General features: G+C 44.7%; 1 protein-coding gene across 3 annotated transcripts; it reads left to right on the plus strand.

Moving 5' to 3' along the window:
• Positions 1–618: 618 nt before the first annotated feature.
• Positions 619–20,731, plus strand: SENP2 (SUMO specific peptidase 2). 3 transcript variants are annotated; one of them, XM_080604209.1, is made up of 17 exons: positions 619–783; positions 3,527–3,582; positions 4,995–5,128; positions 6,000–6,075; positions 6,613–6,691; positions 7,841–7,985; positions 8,804–8,907; positions 10,760–10,854; positions 11,856–11,913; positions 13,583–13,646; positions 14,364–14,513; positions 15,924–16,055; positions 16,469–16,672; positions 16,816–16,895; positions 18,432–18,516; positions 19,252–19,347; positions 20,017–20,731. In XM_080604209.1, the coding sequence occupies exons 1-17, from the start codon at positions 662–664 to the stop codon at positions 20,077–20,079; spliced, it is 1,743 nt and encodes a 580-aa protein (XP_080460335.1). In that variant the 5' UTR covers positions 619–661; the 3' UTR covers positions 20,080–20,731. The 3 variants fall into 3 exon arrangements, with proteins under 3 accessions (XP_080460335.1, XP_080460337.1, XP_080460336.1); XM_080604210.1 differs by lacking the exon at positions 619–783 and adding an exon at positions 902–1,081 and having other exon boundaries at positions 1,145–3,582; XM_080604211.1 differs by lacking the exon at positions 20,017–20,731 and having other exon boundaries at positions 18,432–18,570.
• Positions 20,732–22,408: the final 1,677 nt, after the last annotated feature.

Below are 22,408 nucleotides of genomic sequence, written 5' to 3' on the forward strand. Positions count from 1 at the left end.
AGAACCTCACCCTGCTCCCACCAGACCAGAGAAGCCCTCTTCACACAAGAAACAAGTCCAAAAGCAGAGATTTCCACCACAGAGGGGAAATGGGCTGAAGTTGCGCCAGGGGAGGTTTAGGTTGGATGTTAGGAAGAACTTCCTTACTGAAAGGGTTGTTAGGCATTGGAATGGGCTGCCCAGGGACGTGGTTGAGTCGCCATCCCTGGAGGTCTTTAAAAGACGTTTAGATGTAGAGCTTAGTGATATGGTTTAGTGGGGGACTTGTTAGCGTTAGGTCAGAGGTTGGACTCGGTGATCTTGGAGGTCTCTTCCAACCTAGATGATTCTGTGAATCGCTGTCGGGACACGTCGGGAGCCGCGGGACAGCGGGCACCAGACCTGCGTTGCTCCAGCGGGGCAGGGCTTGGCAAGCCCGGGGCTCGCCTTCCCGGAGAGGAGGCAGGGGGTGCAGCGCCACCCCCGAAACACTTTTTTCAGCCCGTAGCGGCTGTGAGGAGCCCCTCCCGGCCAGCCGGGCCCGACAGGGAGCTGCCCCTGCCACAAGGCGCGGAGGGCTCAGACCCCTTCCCGCCGGCGGCCGCCCGCCATTTTGTGCCCTCGCGGCGCCCGAGGGCGGCCCCGCGCATGCGCGCAGTTCCGCCGCCGGCGGCCGGGGCCTATGTACCAATGGCTGCTGGCGGCCCTCGGCGCCCTCCTCGCCGCCGCCCGCCGCCCCGCGCCGCCCCCGGCCCCGGCCGCGGCCCTTGCCCCGCCGCCGCCTCGCAAGAGGCCGCTCCGCAGGTCAGCGCGGCCGGAGCGGGCCCTCCTCGGCCGGGCCGCGGGGGTGTGGGGGGAGGAGGGCGGGCTGCGTGCGGGGAGGCTGGGGGGGGGGGGGAGCAAAAGGACCCGCGGGGGTCGTGCGGGTCCCGCGGCTGTGCCCAGCCCCTGCTGAGGGGGGACGGGACGGGACGGGACGTGGGGGCGGCTGGGGACGGTGAGGGACGGAAAGCGGGGCGGAACGCGAGTGAGCCGGCGTCGGGTGGCTGCGGAAGCTGTCCGGCGGAAAGCAGGGCTGCGACTCTGAGGTGTGCGCCGAAAGGCAGCGTGTTCCCTCAGGTGCTCCCCGAAAGGCAGAGGTGTTCCCTCAGGTGCTCCCTGAAAGGCGGAGGTGCTCCCTCAGGTGCTCCCCGAAAGGCGGAGGTGTTCGCTAAAAGGCAAAAGCATTCCCTGAAATATTCGCTGAAACGCAAAAGCATTCCCCGAAATAGTCGCTAAAACGCCAAAGGTGTGCGTTCCCGGAGATACTCGCTAAAACGCCGAAGGTGTTCCCAGCTCCCGCGTGCGAGGCTCTCTGCGGGAAGCCAAGCCCCAGCCCTGGGCCGGGCAGGTGCGCTCTGTTACAACCAGGGCAGCGCGTCCAGCTGGAAGCTCGGCGTGACAGGCTTAGCGGACAAGTCCCAAACCCTCGAGCTCCACCATCTGCAGCCGAAACGGCAGAGAAAGCGGGGAGTTAACACCGAAGCCGCCTTCTCCGTTATTGCTGCCCCTCGGTGTTACCCCGCAGTAGAAAGATGAAAAATTATGGGTACGGGTGGTGAAACCTATGGGGAGAGTCGTTGAAAATTAACTGCTCTTACAGTGCATCGCTGAAGTACAGCGTGCGAATTTTTGGGAGTCAACCTGTGAAAAGCTGAATTTTTACAACTTTAAATTACACGCTGCAGCGAGCTGTCCTGGACACTGGTGCAGGAGGAGGTTTTGCACAGAGCAGAGCCCGAGTGTACGTGAGGGTATGCAGAGGTGCCGAGGGTTTCCGATAGCTTATTTCTTTCCCTGTAGTCGCCAAGGAGGCGAGAAAAACAGTGGGCACGGGTGGGTGCTGTCACCTCCAGGGCATGGAGAAGGACATGAGTGCATCTTTATGTGGAGAGCAGGCTCAAATGACTTCTGCTTTCTGGCCCACTCTTTCAGCCTGTTTCAGATGTTGCTCAACACCCTCTGTACTCACCTGTTTCCCCCAGGCCCTTGGCAAAGCCTCTGGTGTGGTGACACAGCGTAACCTCCTCGTGGGTTGTGCGGTCCTGTTGCAGGCAGGTAGCTGAGCATAGATCTGCCTTTTTTTTTCCCCCGTGCTCCTCCTGTCTTTTGCCCGTTCGTGTTCCCTGGCCTTGCCTACTTCAGGACATCAGCGATTTCCCAGCCTTCTGAATCACCATCAGAGAATTCCTTTTTCCATGTGCTCAAACTAATTCTAAGCATCCATGTGTTTGGTAAAGGAAACAGGACAAAACCACTCTCGTGGGTGCTGGGTGCTCTTCTAAAACTGGAGAAAGATGCGCTTCCATTTGAAACCAGTAACTGTCAGCATAGTAAGGTGTCTAACCTGTGATTGTCTCAGAAGGTAGCCGTGAGGAGGTGGGATTGTGCTTTGTCTCTGCAGAGGACTGATGCTGGAAAGATTTCACTGAAGACCAGCTCAGAATGAAAGTTAGTTCTTGAGAAAAACTGAACAGGAAGACAAATATTTTTGCTTTCTTCAGTTTTACCTTCTGGAATATTAAATATGCTGAGTAAGAATGTATTTTTATAGGAATGCTTTGCATTTAACACCTACCCCGCTATATTTTCTTCCTGAGTTTAGTAGCATAGCAATGACAAATACCCTCTGTATTGTACGAAAGGTGCAGTTAAGGATAAGAACTCATTTTTGTGCTCCTGCTGCAGAAGGAAAACAGTCCAGAAGTGATGCAATCAGCAGGGTTTGGGAGCATAACAGTTGAAAAGAAATTCTTTTATTTGAGAAGGACCACAGCATCTTTCAAAGAACCCTCGCCGTGTGTCAGGGTGTTTTTGGAATCAAAGAAGGAAAAAAAAAAAAAGAAAAAGACACAACCTTTGCTATCTGTTCCCAAAGTTTAAAAAAAAAAAAAAAAAAAGGGCAGCTAGACTTTATCTTTGTATCAACTGATATAATACTTTAACTAACGCTTAGTAAGGAAGGGTGCAGCTAAGAATGATTTAAAGAACTAGTTCACGAGCACTGATTTAGCAGTAAGTTATTTATGTGGGTGTTCACAAGTTGCTTTTCCACCTTTTATTTCCTGTCCTAATTAAACTTTTCTTTCTCTGCAGCTCAGTGTAGTGCACTCAGATGGCTTAGTAATCGTTGGCATGTTGCTTTCCTTGAGGAAAGAGGATATGTAATATATGCAATAAGCTTTACATATTAACTTAAGAATTTTTTGTTGCTAGTGACGGACAGAAAACATGAACTGAATGTGAGAAAGAGGCCTAATGCGCTGTAGGGGGAGGATTAACTTTCTGTGAGTGCTCTGCTGAGTGGGAGCAGTGGGGGGCGTTGGTGAGAGGTGCTGCAGTAGCAGCGGCCGCGTGTTCCTGTCTGAGATGATCCCAGAGATGCTCGGAGGGGAGAGTTTTGGGATATGAAAACAAATTTTGGAAGCGTGGGCCCTGCGAAGGGAACTCAGTCTCTCAGAAGCTCATCTGTACTTGCAAAACACTGTTCTGCGTGTTTTTTCCTCAGCACTCTGCCACCTCTGGAAGATCCTGACCAGACTCGACCAAAAAAGCAAAAATCAGGTATTGCACATTACCGAAGTAATTAATACGCCTGATTTTTCTTAGGTTTCACGTACCTTAGAAAACTCTGGCTTTTGGACTTCAGTGTGACTTCTGAAACTGTGACTTCTCAAGCCGTTCTCTTGGTTGCGACCATCTGTGCAGCCAGTGGCCTGAGGATGTGTTGTGGGGCCGTGATGTTATCTGTGCTGATCGTGGCAGGGTACAGGACTTCTGCTGCCAGCAGGAGATACCCAAGGTCTCTTTGGCTGTGAGCCCATCCACATCAGCAGAGAGCATTTTGCCTCGAAGCTGCGTGCCCCCTCCTGCCTGGATTCGTGATGCTGTACCTCTGTCAGCTCAGAATATCCGTGTTTCTTCCGAGAAACCACTTAGGATCTGGGCTGTGAAGGAAGGTAACTCTAAACTGGCGCAGGCAGAGAAAAGTGGTATTTCTGAGTGATCTGAGTTCAGAAAAAAAAAAAGAAAAAAGTTGAACTGAAACTAGAAGTCGGTTCAGTCTGAATCTGAAAAGTTTGGCACGTGAATGTTTAAAAGATAAATGAGAGCTGAGTAAGGAAGGAGGAAGACGGAGCAGAGGGTTGGCATGGGAGAGGACAGCGGGGACAGAGAAGTTCTCGCTTCAGTGAGACTTTCTTGGACACCCCCTCTGCAGATTTTATGGGTAAAATTACACAGCTGCATGCAGCCATTTCGTTACCTCGATGCCAGCTGCTTGGGTCACGATTTGAGATCAAAGCTTCCCTTTTTCAGTCAGATAAAAGAGGGAGAAATAGATGCTCCTTAGGTTGTGGGACATCTAGCATACACTTTATAGGGAGGCATGGGGCTTCCTACTCACTGCTTGGCCGGCAGTGCTGCCCCTCATTTAATGGTAGGGGCTGCTAAACAGGTGGCATGCTTTTCTGGTACCATTTACTCTCTAACACAGCCCCCTGTTAGGCAGCCCTGGCTTGTTAACCTTTGGAAGTACTGGCTGAGGGGTTGCGTGTCTCTGCTTCTGTGATACCAAAGAGCCTTTGCTAAGTTTGGTTTCTAGACCTCAGCAAACAGCTTCTCTCCAGTAGTCAAGAGCAACACGTAATAAACCGCAATGCTACATGCATGCGTGGAGGGGGTGAGGGAGAGAAATTGCACACTGTGCTGCTTCTCTGGAAAAAGGGAGTGCTCCCAAAAGCAGGGTGTTCTGGTAGACCTGGCTGGCAGAGCTGCAGGTTAGTCGCTGAGCTCGGCTCTGCAGAACTGCCTGTTGAGCCACCTATTACAAAACTCACCACCAGCTCTGTTGGCAGAAAAGCGTGTAACTAGAAATGGGTTCTGCTGCGGTAGGTGTCATTAAGGATTTCTGTTCACGCGAAAACCTGATCTCCCTTTTCAGTTGTGTTCTTATATGGCCTGTCTTTGTTTTTTAGGTTGCGCCGTCTCTGAGCCTACAGAGAAAGTTGAAGAAGTTTCTGCTGTGGCGAAGTTGCCAGCTGAGGCAACAAACGAACACTGGAAAGCTTCAGTCAGCAATGCAGCTCCAATCCCAGAGCCCACAGAAGAGGTTAGAACAGAATTTGAAAGTAGGTAGTTATGATCCTGGGTGAATCTGTGTGAGATGAAAGGAAGGAGCTGCTCTGCCTGATGCATCTTGAAGCTGGGCCTGCCCTGAGCCTGTAAAGCAGTAGGTCCTTCTTTTCCATTTATAGAAGGCAGCTCTTGCTCTTGTGTGCTGGTTTTGCCTTATTCAAGTCGGCAGGCTCTTTTCTAGCACTTGGAACCGGGGAGCTACACTTCTGCTGTCTCCCAGCTATTTCATGGTTGTTCAAATCTATAGTCTGTGTGTTTGCAAGCTGTTACTCTTTTTCTCAAGCTTGTAGTTAGGGAATCAAAATACATCACCTTGCAAGAAAAACTATATAGTTGGTCCAGGTCAACATCATTCTGCTAAATTCATTATCCATGAGAGGAGTCCCGTAGGACACAGGTTCTGTAACAGTGACTCGTTAACAGCTGCACTCCGTCGTTTGGTTCAAAGGTGCGGTGTTACCTTTCTTACTGCCCCACTAAGGTAAGAGAGGAATAGGAAGCTGTCATGTTCTACCTATTTGTTCTTGAGAGAGTCATTAACTCTTACTTTTACAAAATGTATTTTTTAAGGGCTAGACTATTGTTTTTCAGAATGGTTAGGAGCTGACTGAGGAGAACTCGATGTTAGGCTCATGTTGTTTTAGTTGCTGCGTATATGAGTTCGAGTGTTGAAAATCAGCATGCTTGTCAGAGATCCTGCAAATATTTGCATTCTGCTGCAATCTGAACCAGCATATCGTGATCCCTGAGTCATAACGGAGCTGCCTAAATTTCAGGAACATTGTGTTTGCTTGGATTTGTATTCAAGTTATACTCACTGTGATACTTTTGTGTTTTTATTTAAGACTCAGTCCGCTTCGTCTGACCTTTTGTCTAAAAGACCAGCAAGTTCTGCGCTAGAAGTAGAAATGCTACAGATTGGTAAGGCCATCAGGTTACCAACTCATTTCTTTTTCATCCTACATTGTGTGTGTACTCTGTGACTCAGCCCAAGGCTTATGTACAGGTAACAGGCACAATATCTAGGTACCATTAGGAATACTTGAGTATGAGCTTTGCTTCTTCCCTGTATCCTTGCATTGCTTCTGGTTTAGGGCCAGACATTTGACTTGTCATCTCAGCGTTAGTTCAAGAGCTGCCTGGGATGCAGTTCTCTACTTCTGACATGGCCACCGTTAGCTTGCCAGAAATAAATTGTTTAAAACACTAATTTTTAGGTGGTAGATCCCAATAACCCTTTTTTATTTCAGGTTTAGGCTAACAGTAGTTTGTGTGCACAAATTTCTGTAGCTGTGAAGATGGAAATCTGAGATTATTGTTAATAAAGTAACATAATGCAAGTAACGTTATGATGCAAGAGAGAAAAATGAAAAAAAAGTGTTGAAGTTCTTCACTGTAAACTGATAAAACTTCACTTTTTTTTTATAGTTACATTGTTAACTTGTGCTCTCCTCATAGATAAAATGCCTTGTGGAACCAACGCTTGCTTGAATAATGAAACACTATCCCTTTCTCATAAGACAATTCCGTGTTTGAGGTAAAAATCCTTCAGTTTCTTTGACATCGCTTAAAGACTTGCTGTCTTTCACTTTCGTTGTTGAACTTTCTGGGTGTTGTCAAACACTTGTATCTTTGTCCATGTAGTAATAGTTTTCCAAGCTATTCTGGAACTCCAAGCTGCTGTACTGTAGGGAGGTCTCCATTAGCTTTTTTTCCCCAACCAATTTTTAACCTTTTTAAATCAAAAAAGGTTTAAATCAAAAAAAGCAAAGAGAGATGATCTTTCTTCTCTGCACTGCCCTGGTGAGGCCATACCTGGAGTGCTGTGTCCAGGTCTGGGCTCTCCAGCATAAGAAAGACGTGGGCTTAAGGTAGCAAGTCCAGCAGAGGTGATGAAGGGAGTGAAGCATATGAGGAGAGGTGTAGGGAGCAGGGAACATGCAGCCTGGAGAAGGTTCAGAGGAATCTCATCAGTGTGCGTAAACATCTGATGGGAGGGAATGAAGAGGAGCGAGCCGGGCTTTTCTCAGTGTTGCCCACTGACAGGAAAAGCAGGAAATTCCATCTGAACATAAGGAAGCACCTTAAGTCACCGTGAGGGTGACTGAGCACCGGCACAGGATGCCCAGAGAGGCAGTGGAGTCTCTGTCCTTGGACACGCTCAAAACCCAGCTGGGCACGGTCTTGGGCAACCTGCTTTGGGTTGCCTCTGCTTGAGTGGGGAGGTGGATGAGATGATCTCCAGAAGTCCCTGATGACCAGAACAATTCTGTGAGGAAAGCAGCTACACTTCTATGCCAGTGTGCTAGCTTTTGGAAGAGTTGAAGGTTTGATGGTATGTTTAACACGCCTGTGTGGTTCTCGAGTCTTCTGTGTTGACTCAGGGCTTGGACTGCCTTGGAAATGACCCTGAGAATGGGCGCAGCACTTGTGCTGCATCTGAGTGCAGATGGAACAGCAGTGTGTATTCAAAGCAGTTGTTCTGACTTTCTATTTTACTTCTCCATACTTTCCCATTAAGTGGTTGAAGACAGCAGGTCTCCATCTGAAAGTAATAAACATTTCATGTCTGTCTCCATCATCATCAATGCATGTGCTTACAAAACAGTTGGTGGTGGAGCTTGAATCAGAGGTGCTTATCTGAATATTCTCTTGATGCTGTTTCTTTTGCCATTGGTATTTTTAGCACAAGCAGGAATGGCAACCACCACATCAAACCTACTCCAGAAGACACCGTAACACTCAGGCCACCCATTAAGGAGCACACTACGCCAGAGTCTGCGACTTCAGAAGTCGGCAAAATGGGGAGGCCTTTCTGTACTGTGGAAGAGGTGCGTTGCGTGAGAAAGGTGTCTTTTGAAATAACACAACTCAGTAGTGACAGCAAAACTATGACCACACTGAAGTGACAGTTTGTAACATTCACTACAGTGGATATAGTTAATGAAGGAATGCTTCTGAAAAGCAGTGCGTGATGTTTTATTTGCTTTTCTGCGTATCAAGTCTTGTAAGTGGAAGTACTGCCCTGTCACTTAGCATATCATTGTTGCAGAGTTGTTGTACTATTTCTCCTTAACCCGGCTCAACTGCTGTCTTTGCATAGCAGCTTTATAAGGATGATGTAGGCAAAAAAACCCACACACTTGCTGATAATTCTTCCTTGAAGGACAAAGAGGTCCTTCCCTGTCCTTTTCTTCCAATATCTGAAGCAACTATTGGAAAATACGTGATGAACCTAGATTACACAGGAGAAGATCTTAAACTGAACTACTGGAGAAGCAGGCCATGACAAGTGGTGGAATATGATTAAGATACTGTGGAGACTCATAGCACACAGTCATTATGTATATTGACAGGAATGCCTATTAGCCTGAATTCTTATGCAAGAAGTGCAGACCACAGCTAGAGAGAAGAGGCCCACATTTGAGGAAACAGTTGCAGAAGGAATTTTGAGATTGTAGTGGGATGCAAGTTCTTATCGCACGATAGGAAAAAAAATGAAGGTGTAGAAATTCCTGCTAAAATAAACTTGAATTCTGTGCCAGTATTATGAGAACAACCTGTGCAGTCTGCACTAAATTCAGATTACAAGTATTTGCTTCATATGGGGTTCTGATCTCATTTTTTTTTTTCCCCTCTATTCTGCTAGGATGTTCTGAGAGGCGAAAAGGAGAAATACAAGCAGCTCTTGAAACTAGTAAAGGAAAAATATCCTAGAAGCCGCTCTATCTCACAGCCGACAAGCTTCTGCAAGTAATTATAGGAAAAATAAATATTAACTTTTTGGTGGTAATGTTGTAGCTTTTGTACGTGGGGAAGTGGAGGAGAAAATCACGCTTAGGGTTGTGGAGATTGTCCCAGAGCAGGTACTGGAGTAAAGTAATTTTGAAAAGACCACGACACGCTCTTCCATCCCGGCCTTCACCTCCCCCCAGCGAAGCATGAATATTCTGTGAAGGCATATTCTGAAGGTGAAGATTCCTTAGTTGTTAGGGGTTTGTTTCTCTTCTGATACCCCTTCCTTCTATTTCTGTTAAGAAAGGTAGTACCTAGTTCTAGTGCTGGCAGTGTAACTTAGGGTAAAAATCCACAGGAGTGGTTATTTTGTAACACCATTAAAAAGAATTTGTCTTCTTCTCATTCACAATTGTTGACTTCTTCCTTGGTCAGTAGACCTATTTTATCTGAGAATGTGAAATGTAACCTAAACACAGGGAATGCTAGGTCTTTCTCTGCTCCTTCCCACCTCCCCCAGTGCTTCTCGTACAAATTATAGGAAGTTTTCTCTTTGCAGTACACTAAAGTGACAAAATCTTAGTCTTGTGTATGGAACGCCTGTTCTTAAAGCAACCTGCAAGAGGGAACTTGCGTGTAATTCTGATTCATATATACCAACGATGAGTATGCTTGATGTGTCTGTAACTGTACCAAGAGGTTGCATAAAATCAACCACACCAGGAAAAACACGAAGATAATAGAAGCCATTATCTTAGTGGAATAGCTACACTTCAAAGCTGTGCAGAGAGGGACTAATTGTAAAATGCTGATGCGAAAAGGGTGCTAAAATTCCATTGTGCCTTTCTACACAGAAAGACAGTAGGAAATGCCATGTTTTCTTGCACTTTTTTTTAATGCATTGAAATCTAGATTGTTACTGAAGCTTAGAAAAATCCCAATCTCTGGTTGTTCACAGCTAGAAGACACCTAAACGCAAGACTTGAGATCAGAACAGCATGGCCTGTTTAAACATTCTGGTGCATGAAAACAATATGGAAATCAGTATTTTGTATAATTCTAGGTGCGCCATCAGTACCTTTTTAGGGTGGATCAAGATTGTGCTTTTGGCATCTAATCTCCTGATCATTGATTATTGTGGTTTGGCTCATATGTCAGAGCAGACCTGAAGGATGTGAAGCAGATTCCTTTCAGGTGATGCTAAATCAGAGAGCATTCCTCCAGAGTGCATCTTGTGTGCTCCAGCTGCTAAAGAGCATGTAGTCCCTGAGGTCCAAGTAGAGCAGATCCTAAGTAAAATGTCCCAGAAATATATGTTGTGGACACTATTCACAGTGTGAACATAATCTTTATTAAATAGATTGAACAGAGTTGGTCAAGGACTGTTAAAACGAATGCTGTCTTGTCCTGTAAAATACAGTAGCCTCCTCGGGTTAACCCAGATGTTTGTACACTGTGTAAAGATTTATTTTTTTTAAAGTAAAGCTCCTTGTTTGCTGGTGAAGAGGTAAAGGAGTTGATTGTTGTGACTTACTAGTCTCTCTTGAAATTCTTAATTGGCAGAAAATGTGACTCCCATGTCTCCAGTATGTATGAGTTGAAAATAGCCAAGATTTTGAATGTAAACTGCCTCTTAGTGAAAATACCACTGAGGTTTTGTTGTAAAACTAACGCAAGAGACAGGATGACCCTGTTAATGGATTAAACAGACTAATTGTACCTAAAAAAGTTTCTATTGCTTTACCTATGGTCTCCAACTCTAGTGTAGACAGTTATGTATGAATAAACTTTATACTTTCTGATGAATTGGTGTGTACTGATACTATACAGACATTCTGATTCTTCTCTGGTATTTTCTGCTGTACCAAAGCGTTCAGGCTTACTCCAAGGAACCAGTGATGGCTGCAAGTCACCTGGAAGAACAAAAACGTGGAGATGTCTGTCAATATATGACACTAAGAACCAGTGAGTATCCCCCGTGATTCATATCTATTCTGTTTTGCAGCTAGATTTCGAATCAAAATAGGGTGTTTCCTTAGGTCTCAAAGGCATAGTCTACATTAAGAAGAGTTGTCAGTGCTGGTGTATTGTTAAGCTGTGTCTGTGTGTAAGGAAATCTAAATCAGACAGCGTGTTTATGCTACTACAGCTTACATCGGTTCTTAGAATGAAACGAGCTGTCTCTGGAAAGGAAGAGAAAAGAAAAGGCATGGGAAAGCAGGAACAAAACCATGGGTAGTTATTGGCTGAAATGGCTTTGTAAGTGGAAAAGGTTTAAAATTGTACTTCAAAGCCATTACTGTACTAGGGATGTTCGTGGCTGCAGAAGTAACTGCACTAGGCATGGGAAGTTTGTAGTATCTGACCATACCTTCAGCTTGCTGAAGATAGTGAAGGTGACCTTAGTTATCTCCTGCAGAATGGGCTGGTGAAACTAGTTTGCTGACAGGCTATTTTCTTGTATACCAGCAGTGTGTTATAATACTGTGTTTTAATGTGTATATGTTTAATTTTGTTCCAGTTAATTTTTTCATGTTCATTACTTAAGTGGTATTTCATCAGTGCTCCTTTTTACATATCTGACTTCATTATGCAGTCATATGAGTTGTGAAATTTTTTCTGAGCAGGTGCTAGAATTTGGGGAAAGCTTGTTTTGGGGTGAAAAATGACAAGCTATGCTTCTGAGTTTTTTTCAAAAATAAGATAAAGAAAATAACAAACAAACAAAAACAACACTCATTTAGTAAAGGGTGCAGCCCAGGACATAAAACTTAGCAAATCCCTTGCTTCTAGTCTCATACACTTGCTCATGATATTCAGCAGGCCTGTTTGCCAGAGTTTAAACTTCATAACCATGTGGTCATTATTAGAGGCTTTGTCTTATCACTCATGAACTGATAGCCGTGTTCATCTGTTTGTAATTAAAAGCTGACTTCTTGTCTTTCTGTTACTGTTTTTCTGTGCAGACAACAAACGTGCAGACAGCTGCAGCACACACTGGTCTCCAAGAAGCGATATAATCAGGTAGAGTTGCGGTTCTTGCTTGGTTTTGCTGTGTGCGTATCTGTGTCATCCTCTGGTAGTGGCCAGAAGGAGAAAAATCATATTTATCGTCTCAGTGTGGAACGGGAGTAGCTACCTTGTGGCTCTGGAATTGCTTGCAAGCCAGTTGCATCTCAGCTACAGCCTCGCTGTGTGACAAGCAGGGGTTGTGCTGGTGTGGTGTTTGCTGTGCACACCGAGTCCTTTGCTGTGGCAAGCAAGCTATCTGTGACAGTGGTGGCAGTACCAAGTTGTCCTTTTCTTTGCAAGAAATCAGTTTTCACTTGTGTGTTCCTTTCTGCCAAACCATTAATGAACTGCCATTTCATTTTGTCCACTTTGAAACTAGGGTCCTAAAACGCATGAGAATGAGAACTTGTAAAGCCTGGTGGGACTGAGGCAGTTTTTGTGACGTGCAGGATGCCTTTGGTTTGAATATGAGACTAAAAAGGAAGCATGCAGTTGGGTTATCCACCTGCTTGGGAGGGACTTTGACCAGGGGACTTCTGCATTAACCATCTGAGCTGGCAACAGTACGAGTTCAGATGGCTTTGTGTTGTTGAAGGAAACGTGGTATTGGTTGCAATAAGTACACCAAGTGGGAGAGGTTTTTTATGGCAGTCTGATTTGTGTGGCACATGCCTTTTTGCAGTGACCTTCCCTTAAACAAGAGGGGACAAAGTGTAGATGGGAGCAGAAAGATTTAGTTGTGGTAATTCTGTAGCTTGTTCTGTCCCTGTTCTTCTCCCTGCTTTAACCCCTAACGATATATTTAGCTGTGCAGCCCTGTTCCAGTGCTTAAGTTGTCTGTGGTTCCTTTAAGCTCAAGGAGAGAGAGAAGGAAATAAAATAACTGATAGAGCTTGATGGGTTCAAGTAAAGGGAATGTTTTCCTGCCTTTTTTGCAGATATAGCTACTAACTGAAGTCATTGAGCAGGGCTTGCGATATCTACTCTTACCATGATGGTTTGAATGTCTTTAAAGCACAATGAGTGGGAGATACCATTAGAGTCTGTTGTAGGTCTCCCCCCGAACAAGGAGATCTATGGTGACAGTGTAAATTCTTGTTTTCGAAGAAGGGACACACGTGGACAACTCTCATGTCTGTGTATTTGCTCGCTCCTCAGAGTCTGCGTTATTTTAATGATAATCCTCTCCAAATGGGGATAGTCACTCTCATGACTAGTGCATGAAAGGCAAGTAAAAAAATTTTAGCTGTCCCGTTCTTAATTCAGTGTGCTGGTCTTAGTTTCAGTAAGCTAACTATATTTGGCTGCAAGTGTAGTTGCAGACGTTCATGTTATACCTTGCAGAGTAACACCTAGCTTGCAGTATCGATCATCAGTAGAACACAAAGCCCTTTATAGAGGAGGTGCTGGTTGCTTCCCTGTTTTCCAAATAACAGAGCTGGTAAGCAAAAGGAGTCTTGCACATGTCAATGGAAGAAAGTTTGAGAAGCTCCCACTCCTGCTACAAGAGAACATTGCTGGAAGCTGTGGCAATGTCATCTCATGTTCATATATATTAGTGAGGCTCTAGTCTGAATCAGCCTTGAAAAAGCATTCCTTAACCAGAAGATGGATTCTTAAGAATTACGTGGCACAATACTGATACAACCTGCTTCTCTCTTTCTGTCTCTCCTTCTTGCAGATACTACACACCAGCAGAAAATTCTCATGAACAGGGAAGACCAGTGAAACAAGCCAGTTCAGGGGTAAGCTTGTGTTATTCATTATTTCACTTTTTAAGAAAATATGGCTATTTGCAATCCGAAGTTTTTGCACTCTTTCCTTACATATATTATTGAGTGAGTAATGTATTCATCCAAGTTGTTTTTCCCAGGGAAAGCAGGAACATGATTTTATGAATGGTGCTATAACAAAGGGTTTTCTGCTGCCACTAATTTTGTTTCTGGGCTATTAGGAGCATACCACACTATACTGTTTTTATTCTTCCCCTTTTATCTGTCGGTTAAAGCTTCAAAACCATTAGCGCACAAACTTGGTTGACCTACAGTGCTGGACTGCAGTACCTTTAGTCTTCTCCTGTTCTGTGAGATTGGAGTTGCATCTCTTTGGCTTTAGTCTCTGGTCAGGACTGAGACTACAAATAAAACTTTAACGATGAAAGTAAGAAATACTAATCTCAGTCTCAACTTGATACCTACACATAGAGGTTTTGCTGAGCTTCTTAATGCTAGTTCAAGCCAAACTAACTTTCTGGCTCTCTTGCCCCAATTTAATTTTGGGTGTAGCATTATGTTGGTGCACGGTTTGAATGCAGTCATCCGTAAAAAGTAACTTTGGAGTTTCCTGGTTGGATGCGTGTACGAAATACCCTTCAGTTTTATACATGAGCAAGGCATTCTGCCTTACTCCCTAGCAAACAAATTTGTGCTTTCATGCTTGCTTGACTTCCTTTTTTCTAACAGAGGCAGCGTGGAGCTGAAATCTCAGAAGAGGTGTCATTTCGATTGCGTTTGGCACCTGTTTTGTCCAGAAGGCCATCTGCCCTTGATGTGGAAGAAAAGAAATTCCCAAGATCAGAAAAAAGAGTAGAACACTTTTCTCCGCTCACTGAGGTACCTTTCCTGTCAGTCTTGTTCAAAGCAGAAAGCTGTGAAACATAAACAAGTAACTCCATTTTTTTTACAAGTGGTTCTTGAGCTGTTTTTGTAGTCTTAAGAACTTAGATTTAACCAATTACTGAGTGTCTGAAGCTGTGACCTCACAGAGCAAGGGTCAGCAGTAAAGCTGGTTTTAAGGCTTTAATGTGGTCCACACATTCCTTTGGTTGTGTTAACATAAGGGTTCATGGGACTTCTGTGATCAGGACAAAAATTGGTCCAGGTTTAAGAACAGTCTTCTAGAGCAGTGCTGAATGTGCATCTGTTTGCTAACCTGATTTGTAACAGTTGCATTGGCTCTGCCTCCGAACCTGTCATACCACAGCAATAAGAGTGTGCTGTTGCTGATCCAGAGTGTTGCATTGCTTGTGAGGGACCTAAGCATCTAGTGTGTGTCCTCAGAATCCCACACTGGCCGCGTCAGCACACTGTATAACAGTGCACAGGAGTTAACCCTGTTTATCAGGTCATGGTTGTTCCAGTTCCCCTACTTCAATGAATTTTGGCTGCTTTTGTTCTTTGGAGTTGTGGTTCTGCTGATCTAAATGAGCACCTCCTTTTTGGCCAGTTGACAAATGACTAGGAAAGGGCTAGCAAATCTAGAGTTTACAAGCTGTACAGAATGATGCTCAGTATGAGGCAAAATTTGGTTTTGTTTTTGTTTTTTTTTTTTCACTTCGCTAGCCCTGATTCAACCAAGGAGATGCAGATCAGAGATCTTCATACTAACAAGCCTAGCGGTTTATTTGCATCCGTTAAGCAGACTTAGTTGGAAATATCCATGCTACAGCCAATTATATGCACAACCGAGACTCATTGCAGGACTCCAGCGTAGTTACCTCAGTTCCCTTTGAAGCTCCCCACCTGCAAGTTCTTTTAGGCTCCTGACTTACCAGCGTAGGTATGGAGTATGCCTGCTGTAGTTGGCTTAAACCCCAGCGTTGCAAAGGCCGCAGCATCATGCGGGAAAGGCGTTTGCTGTACTGCTGTCTTTCACCTGTTTTTCTGAATTTGCTAGCCAAACTGGTATAGTTTTATACCAGCTTCCTTTGTGAAAACAAACAGAAGCAAATCCAGACTCTAAAGCTCGAAGTCAGGACTCTGAAACAAGAAAAAAAAATACAGTCCTATTGCTAACTTAACAAAAATCTGGTTAAGCCACTGATGCTCTGCTCTGAAACACTATTGCTGTTACCAAGGTCAAGGGCTACTCTGTCATAGAATCACAGAATGGATAGAATTGTAGGTTTGTCACAGAACCACAGAATGTCACCTGAGTCTTACCTGATAGACCTCATTTCAGCTGAAAGCTGCTCACAGGTTGGTGTGCTCACAAGTCCTTTCCCATTTAACTGCTTGTTTCAGGCCATGGAGAGAGAGGTCACTGCTGCGTTTGGCAAAGGCAAGCCAGACGAGATCATGAGCAGTGCCTTCAAACTGAAGGTCACCCGTGAGGACATCCACACACTGAAGAACCTTCACTGGCTAAATGATGAGGTAAAACTAACTGCAGCACGGTGATGTTCTAGTCAGTATATATGTAAAAATACCCCTTCACTGTGTACGGAAGTCGTCTTTTCAAAGTCATTGAGGACCCTCACTGTAGAGCTTAGAAATATCTGTAGAGTCCTTATTTTAGGTATTTATGGGTCCTCTGTTTCTAGAAGCTCCTGTATTTCTTGTATTCTGCAGTTTCCAGGAGTTAGTCTGTGTTATTGGAGTGAGTGGTAGGTGTTACACTGCAGAGGTAAGTCAAGTGCAAAATTCTCAGAATTAAAACTGAAAGCTGACGCTGTGTTTTCTCAGAGAGCTGTGTCCTTAAGGATGGCTAACACAAAAACGTTGCTGTGTTTTTCATTTGGTAAAGCAGTGTCTTATTTTACATCTTGTGTTTATTCTTTATCATATAGATCATTAATTTCTACATGAATCTTCTGGTGGAAAGAAATAAAAAAGAAGGCTACCCAGCAGTCTATGCTTTTAGTACTTTTTTCTATCCCAAACTTATTTCTGGGGGCTACAAAGCAGTAAGAAGATGGACCAGAGGTGTGGATCTCTTCAAGCAGGACCTCATCATAGTCCCCATTCACTTGACAGTGCACTGGGCACTAGTGGTGAGTCAAGCTAGCTTTTTTTTTTTTTTAAATTGAAGAATTAAACAGGGAAGGGAAAAAAGCAAGCAAGAAAAGTCATTTAGGTTTTGTTCTGTCAGCAGCACATGGTCGTGCTGTGTCTCACAGTCACCTTTTAATAACAGGTCATAGACGTCAGAAGGAAGACCATCACGTACTTTGACTCGGTGGCACAAAACGGGGACAAGATTTGTGAAGCATTATTGTAAGTAACTGCTCTGTCAATGCTTTTATGTTGTAAACTCTGAGAAGGTTTTTAGGTTTTTGTATCTGTAACATGACTGGAAATTTTAACTTTTTTGTAGGTCAGGAATACAAATCTTACCAATTGATTTGCTGCAAATTGTAGTTGAATTGTGACATCGGTTACTTACCTAGTCTCACATCGCCCCCTCCATCCAGGGCCTTGGGTGCCTGGGTTCTGCCAGCTTCCCAGTAAATGTGTGGACAAAGGATCACCATCAAATATGTTATAGCCCTGTTGCACAAGTGTACTGACTTTGGCCCAGCTTTACTAATTAGTAACACTGATGAGTGGGAAGAACTGCAGAAACACCTAGCAAACTGAAAGGAAATGCAGTGTCCATGGGAGGCATTACAGACTTCCAAGAGCTTTTTAACTCACTCTTGAGCCCTACTCTTTGCAAACTTTCAAATTACTGCAGCTCTGTGCTGTTAGTGTCCTACGGCATATTCACTCCTACTTGTGTTCAACAATATAAATACTTTTACTGTTTATTGCTTAGCTGTTTCACTCTTCTTCTTGCCTTGGGATGTTTTTTTCCTCCACTTGTAGTGTTCATCCTTTTTACTGTGGTGAGCTGTGTGACATGCTCCTTCTCAAATTTTTTATACCTCTTCTGCTCTGGCTTGGTGTTTTAAACAAAGCCACTGTATTTCCCTCCAGCTTATCCCAGCAGACTGCCCTCGTGCCCTGACTGTGTGTTACTCATATTTCTGACGTTCTCGTTTTGACATGCTCATTCAAGACAGATGTCTTGTAGCAAGCATTTCCAGATGTACTGGCATGACATAAGTCTCAAACGTAGTGGGCACAGTTCTTCATATGTGTAGATTTGGGTTGTAACTGTTGTGTAAGCCAGCATCCTTAGATGTCTTTACCACTGGTGTAGAAGCAGCACAACCCCTTAGTCCAACAGCCTTGTCGATGGAGAGCAGGAGAGCAGCTCGTGGAGCCAAACCAAGTGTTGCATTAGTCCAGTACTCTCCTGAGCAGCAGATAACAGCAGATGCCTGGGAAAGCGTAAGAACAGGCCTGTATAGAGTAGGGCTTTTTTCCTTCCAGAAGCTGGTGGCCTGGGAACTTCCTCAGCCCTCAGGTATTAGCTAAGTAGAGTTGTATTTGTTCTTCCAGAGGCGCACCCAGCATGTGGGGTTTAGGCATACTGTGGAATTAGGATTCCTTGCTTGCTTTTTCTATTCACTTGAGATAACACGTAATTAGCTTTTTTTTTTTTAAACCCCTACTAAGTAGTAAGCTTATGCTTCCATGGAAGTCTCTTGGAATCATTGGTGTCATTCCTGACTAGTAACTGTTAGCTCACAGTCTGTCACTGTGTGATTAAGATTTGGGTTTTTCCTCCAAATGTCTTATATCGGGGCAGTGAAGACCTTCTGACGTTTTATTGTCCTGCCATCCAGCTTCCTGCGATCCTTCACCATCTCCTTTTGTTGGTCTAAAATACAGAGGTGAAGAGTGTTTTTGTTTTGTTTCAAACAGCCAGTACCTGCAAGAAGAAAGCCAGGAAAAACGAAATCTGGAGCTATCATTTTCAGAATGGATTCTTCACAGCATGGAGTCGCATGTATGTGAGAACTACTTGGATTTGAAGTGTGAACCGTAACTCCTCATCATGAAGGTCTTAACTCTTTCTTAATAAGTCTAAGCCTTTAGAGAGCAGCCATAAGCATCTCATGTTCTTCAGGTATCATCTCAGGCTGCAAGTGGACCAGGAAGCCAGGCTGGGATGAAATTTTAGGCAGTGCCTCTCCTTGATGGCTGAATACATTCTATTTTAATTAGTCTACCACGTTACAGTGAATCTGGCTTTGCCTCTCTTTCAGAAGTCAAATTTAAGAATCTTTAACAGTTGTCAGAGAACACGGGCTTCTAAAAGTGGCTTGAGATTTGAGATAATTATTTTCCTTTAGAGTGCAAATTCTGACATGTGACAAAGCAAAGGGTTGAGGTAATGTTTCTCTATATATTAATAGTAAAAAGCAGTATCTAAAGACTCAGTTTAAGAGACAAGACACCGTTGTGCTGGGCACAGTGCAAACCTTGAGACACCTTGCAGGGTGGACTGCTGCTATTCCTTATCAGCCTGCCAAGAATTTGGATTATAACATCCAGGAAAAGGAAGCAGAGGAGAGTAATGTGTTGTGAATTGGGTATATTCCTTGTGTCCAGGAGGAGTAAGTGCCCTTAGGTTCACACGTGTCTGGTTAGCGCATTGGCAGTGCTGGGTAATGCGTGCTACCCCCAAGTTGCTTTTCTTTTAAGATAGAAGAAAATTTTCCACCTTCTTTGCGTTCATTAGGAAATCCCTCAGCAATTGAATGGAAGCGACTGCGGGGTTTTTATATGCAAATACGCAGATTACATCTCCAGAGACAAACCGATGACCTTCACACAGGTGAGCAAAGGTTATAAATGATTCCTGATTTCTTGCACAAATAGAAGAGCTGGGGAAGTTGCACATCTGTTAATTGTGTCTGGGGCAGGGGCAGAGGTTTTGTACCTTTCTCCATTTTGGGGGCGTAGTGCAAGGGCTGGAACTTCAAAGCTGCCTCAGCAGGGTGGAGGTGTGTTCTCGTTCCTTACTTCTGGTGTACTTCAGGGTGGAGATGTGTTCTTCTTCCTTACTCCTGGTATCTGCTTCATAGCCAAACTGATGAAATTCCTCCTGGGCAAGGTACCGCAGCCGATGGGCCTGTAACATCTGGCCTTTGTATCTCTTGGAGAAACGGGTTTAGCCCCATGGCCAGTTAAAATAGTAGTTATTTTCCGATGCAGCGGTCTTTTGTTAAAGAGCTTATAAGCTGTTATTTAGCCAAGTAAATCTGGTTTTATTGGGTTGTTGTGTCTCGTACCCACTTAGGTGCTGTGTGGATTAGACCCGTATTGTACCCAAAGTGGCTGTGTTGACAGTGAATGGTTGGACCAGATGATCTTTGGAGGTCTTTTCCAACCTTTATGATTCTGTGAATGAACTTCACGTGAAAGAATCAGCTGGGTGTTTATACGTATCCTCTGCCTTTTCCTACTGTGATTTTGTATTTAATGGATTTTTTTTTCTTTTCAGAATCACATGCCTTACTTCCGGAGGAAGATGGTGTGGGAAATAATCCATCAGCAGCTGCTGTGAGACATGCACTATTCGAGTAACACTGTGATCACCTTGGGGTGACTAACTCTTATTTTAATTACTTTTGTAATGCCTTATTTGAAAAGGCAGCAGGCACACATTTTCCTCTTTAGGCTATGAAGTAGCGGTTATTTTTTTTCTTGATTTTGGAGACAGTAACTCTCTTTGAAATTAGCTAATGCACCTTGGGTGCAAGTCAGACAGTTTGCTGTGACCTCGCCAGGGGAGCGGTTAAGAACAAAGGCTGTGAACCGCCGTCATTGGGACGGAGGGCTCACACCTTGCAGCACACGTGGCCGCATTATGGACAAATGGGACTCTCGAGTGCGGTGGTAACAGTTGTGTTAGCCCAACTGAACTCCCGCAGGACAATGTGCTTAGCTACTGTTTCTTCAAGGAGAGCTTTCTTCTGTTTCTGGAATATCTATGATCTACTTGATTCCTAAAACTGGATTTGTGATGACCATAGAAAAAAAAAAGTATTTACAATCTTTTGATTTGTAACAAATCCGTAGTGAAGCCCCTGTAGTTGGGGTGGTTTTGTTTTTGTTTTGTCTCTGGGGAATTACCTAATGTGAAGAGAGAGGTATTTATTTCTTTTCTTTATTAAAATAAATATGTAACTTATATAAAGAGCCTTTCTGGAAAGAAACTCTACTTGGTAATGAAATAGTGATTTTTTTTTTTTTCTAACTGAAAAAAGGTTTGAGGTATCAGAGTGGTTTTTGCTTACTTATACGAGGAAGACGACACTATCCAGGATGAGTATCAGAGCACAAAAACCTCTAAGCAAGGGTCATGAAGTCCTGAAGGGGCTGTGAGAATGTCATTCAGTGAGATGAGCAAGCACAACCTCAGTAAGCTCAGTGAGACAAAGCAGCCCGTGCACAACATGGGCTGTCCAGTACTGAATCTGTTTAATGCTAACACAAGTGTCTCCACACAGTACTACCGATTACTGCTGCTGAACGAAAGGTGCTTAGCAGGTGCTGGTGCCGATGTGCTGGGTTCTGGATGGGTCCTGCCAGACGGGTGGTGGTGCTGACACGTGTCACAGCCTTACCGCCCCTCTGCCGCTGGTGCTGCCTCCACACGCCTGCTGAGTCAAGTGGCTGGGTGACTTCTGCTCAGACTTCTTGCAGCCAGGCTGCGCCAGGTTAGTTTAGGTGAGCCGAAGTCGTTTCGCCCTTTCTTTTGTTCCCCCCCCGCCAGCTTACGCTCCAGGGCTGGAGTAAGTTTTGGGGTCTTTCAGTTCCCCATTTACTATTGCAGAGGAAAGGCTGGCATGCGGTTGGCATGCAAACCACTTGTCTGAACGCTGGTATAAATAACCACGTCAGATTGTTTCTGTAACGTTAGATGGCACAGTTACCATAATGTAAAGTGATTCCTGGCTGGTGACGAGGTGTTTCCTCAGCTCCGGGGCAGATGCTGATTTCTGGGACATCCCCTCTGTCCTTGCTCAGCTTTCACGCTGCTGCTACTTGCCAGAGGAGCTGCTCTCCTGGGAGAGCTGCTAAGTTGGTTTATCTGTGTTGTGGGTCAGGAGCTGGATCAGTCTTTGCTTTCAAACTGATTAGCTTAATCCGTCACAAAATCAGAGGAGATCCTCTGAAGAGACAACTATTACAAAGGCAATCTGTTGTGTTTTGTCCTTACATGAGATATTTAATCCTCCCTGGATTCCCTGAGGACTTGGAAGATTTCAGCTGTTGATTAACGTTAGGGCCCAGTAGCCGAATGCTTCAAGTATCCTTTTGTGTTAGCTTCAGCTCCTGACATGTGGCAAACATAATTTTGAGGCTGACCCTGTAGTCTTCTGCGTATGGAAGCAGAAATTTTCTTTGGAAAAAAAGTAACAACAAAACAACCCCCGCAGGACTGGTGGTGGAAGTGCGTGATACGAGCGTGCTTTCCAGGTCCTCCTCGTACGTGCCCCTTAAGGAAGAGGAGGCGCAGACATTAGATGGAAGCAGCAGCGTGGTGCTGGAGGGGCAGGCAGCTGGTGCATTCCCAGTCCCCAGTAAGAACTGCAGAGCACCCCTGAAGGGTGCTGTCAGCCTCATCAGGAGCTGACTGTGCTGGGCACTTAGAAGTAGCTGTGTGTTTGTGGCTGTTGAAAGCCTCGTTCTGTGAGATCATGGAGAAAACCGTATGCGTACCACTAAATACCCCCTCTGTCTGCGAGGTCATCCCATGGGATGTGGACCTTCAGCTGTGGTTTGGTTCCTTATGCCCTTATAAGATGTTCTGAGGACATCCTAGGGTGAGAAATCATCCCTTAAGTCTTTCAGTGCTGACTCGGGAGCACGCCGAAGGCCTGCGCTGC

The sequence above is a fragment of the Anser brachyrhynchus genome (assembly GCF_964034855.1).
Source record: "Anser brachyrhynchus genome assembly, chromosome: 9".
Classification (NCBI taxonomy): Eukaryota; Metazoa; Chordata; class Aves; order Anseriformes; family Anatidae; genus Anser; species Anser brachyrhynchus.

What these genes read in the sequence shown, in the direction of transcription:
- SENP2 (XM_080604209.1), top strand. Translation starts at nt 662, where the DNA reads ATGTACCAATGGCTGCTGGCGGCCCTCGGCGCCCTCCTCGCCGCCGCC. An exon ending in AAGACAATTCCGTGTTTGAG is followed by an intron (nt 6,692 to 7,840) that starts GTAAAAATCCTT and finishes TGGTATTTTTAG; the next exon opens with CACAAGCAGGAATGGCAACC. An exon ending in AAGATTTGTGAAGCATTATT is followed by an intron (nt 16,896 to 18,431) that starts GTAAGTAACTGC and finishes TGTTTCAAACAG; the next exon opens with CCAGTACCTGCAAGAAGAAA.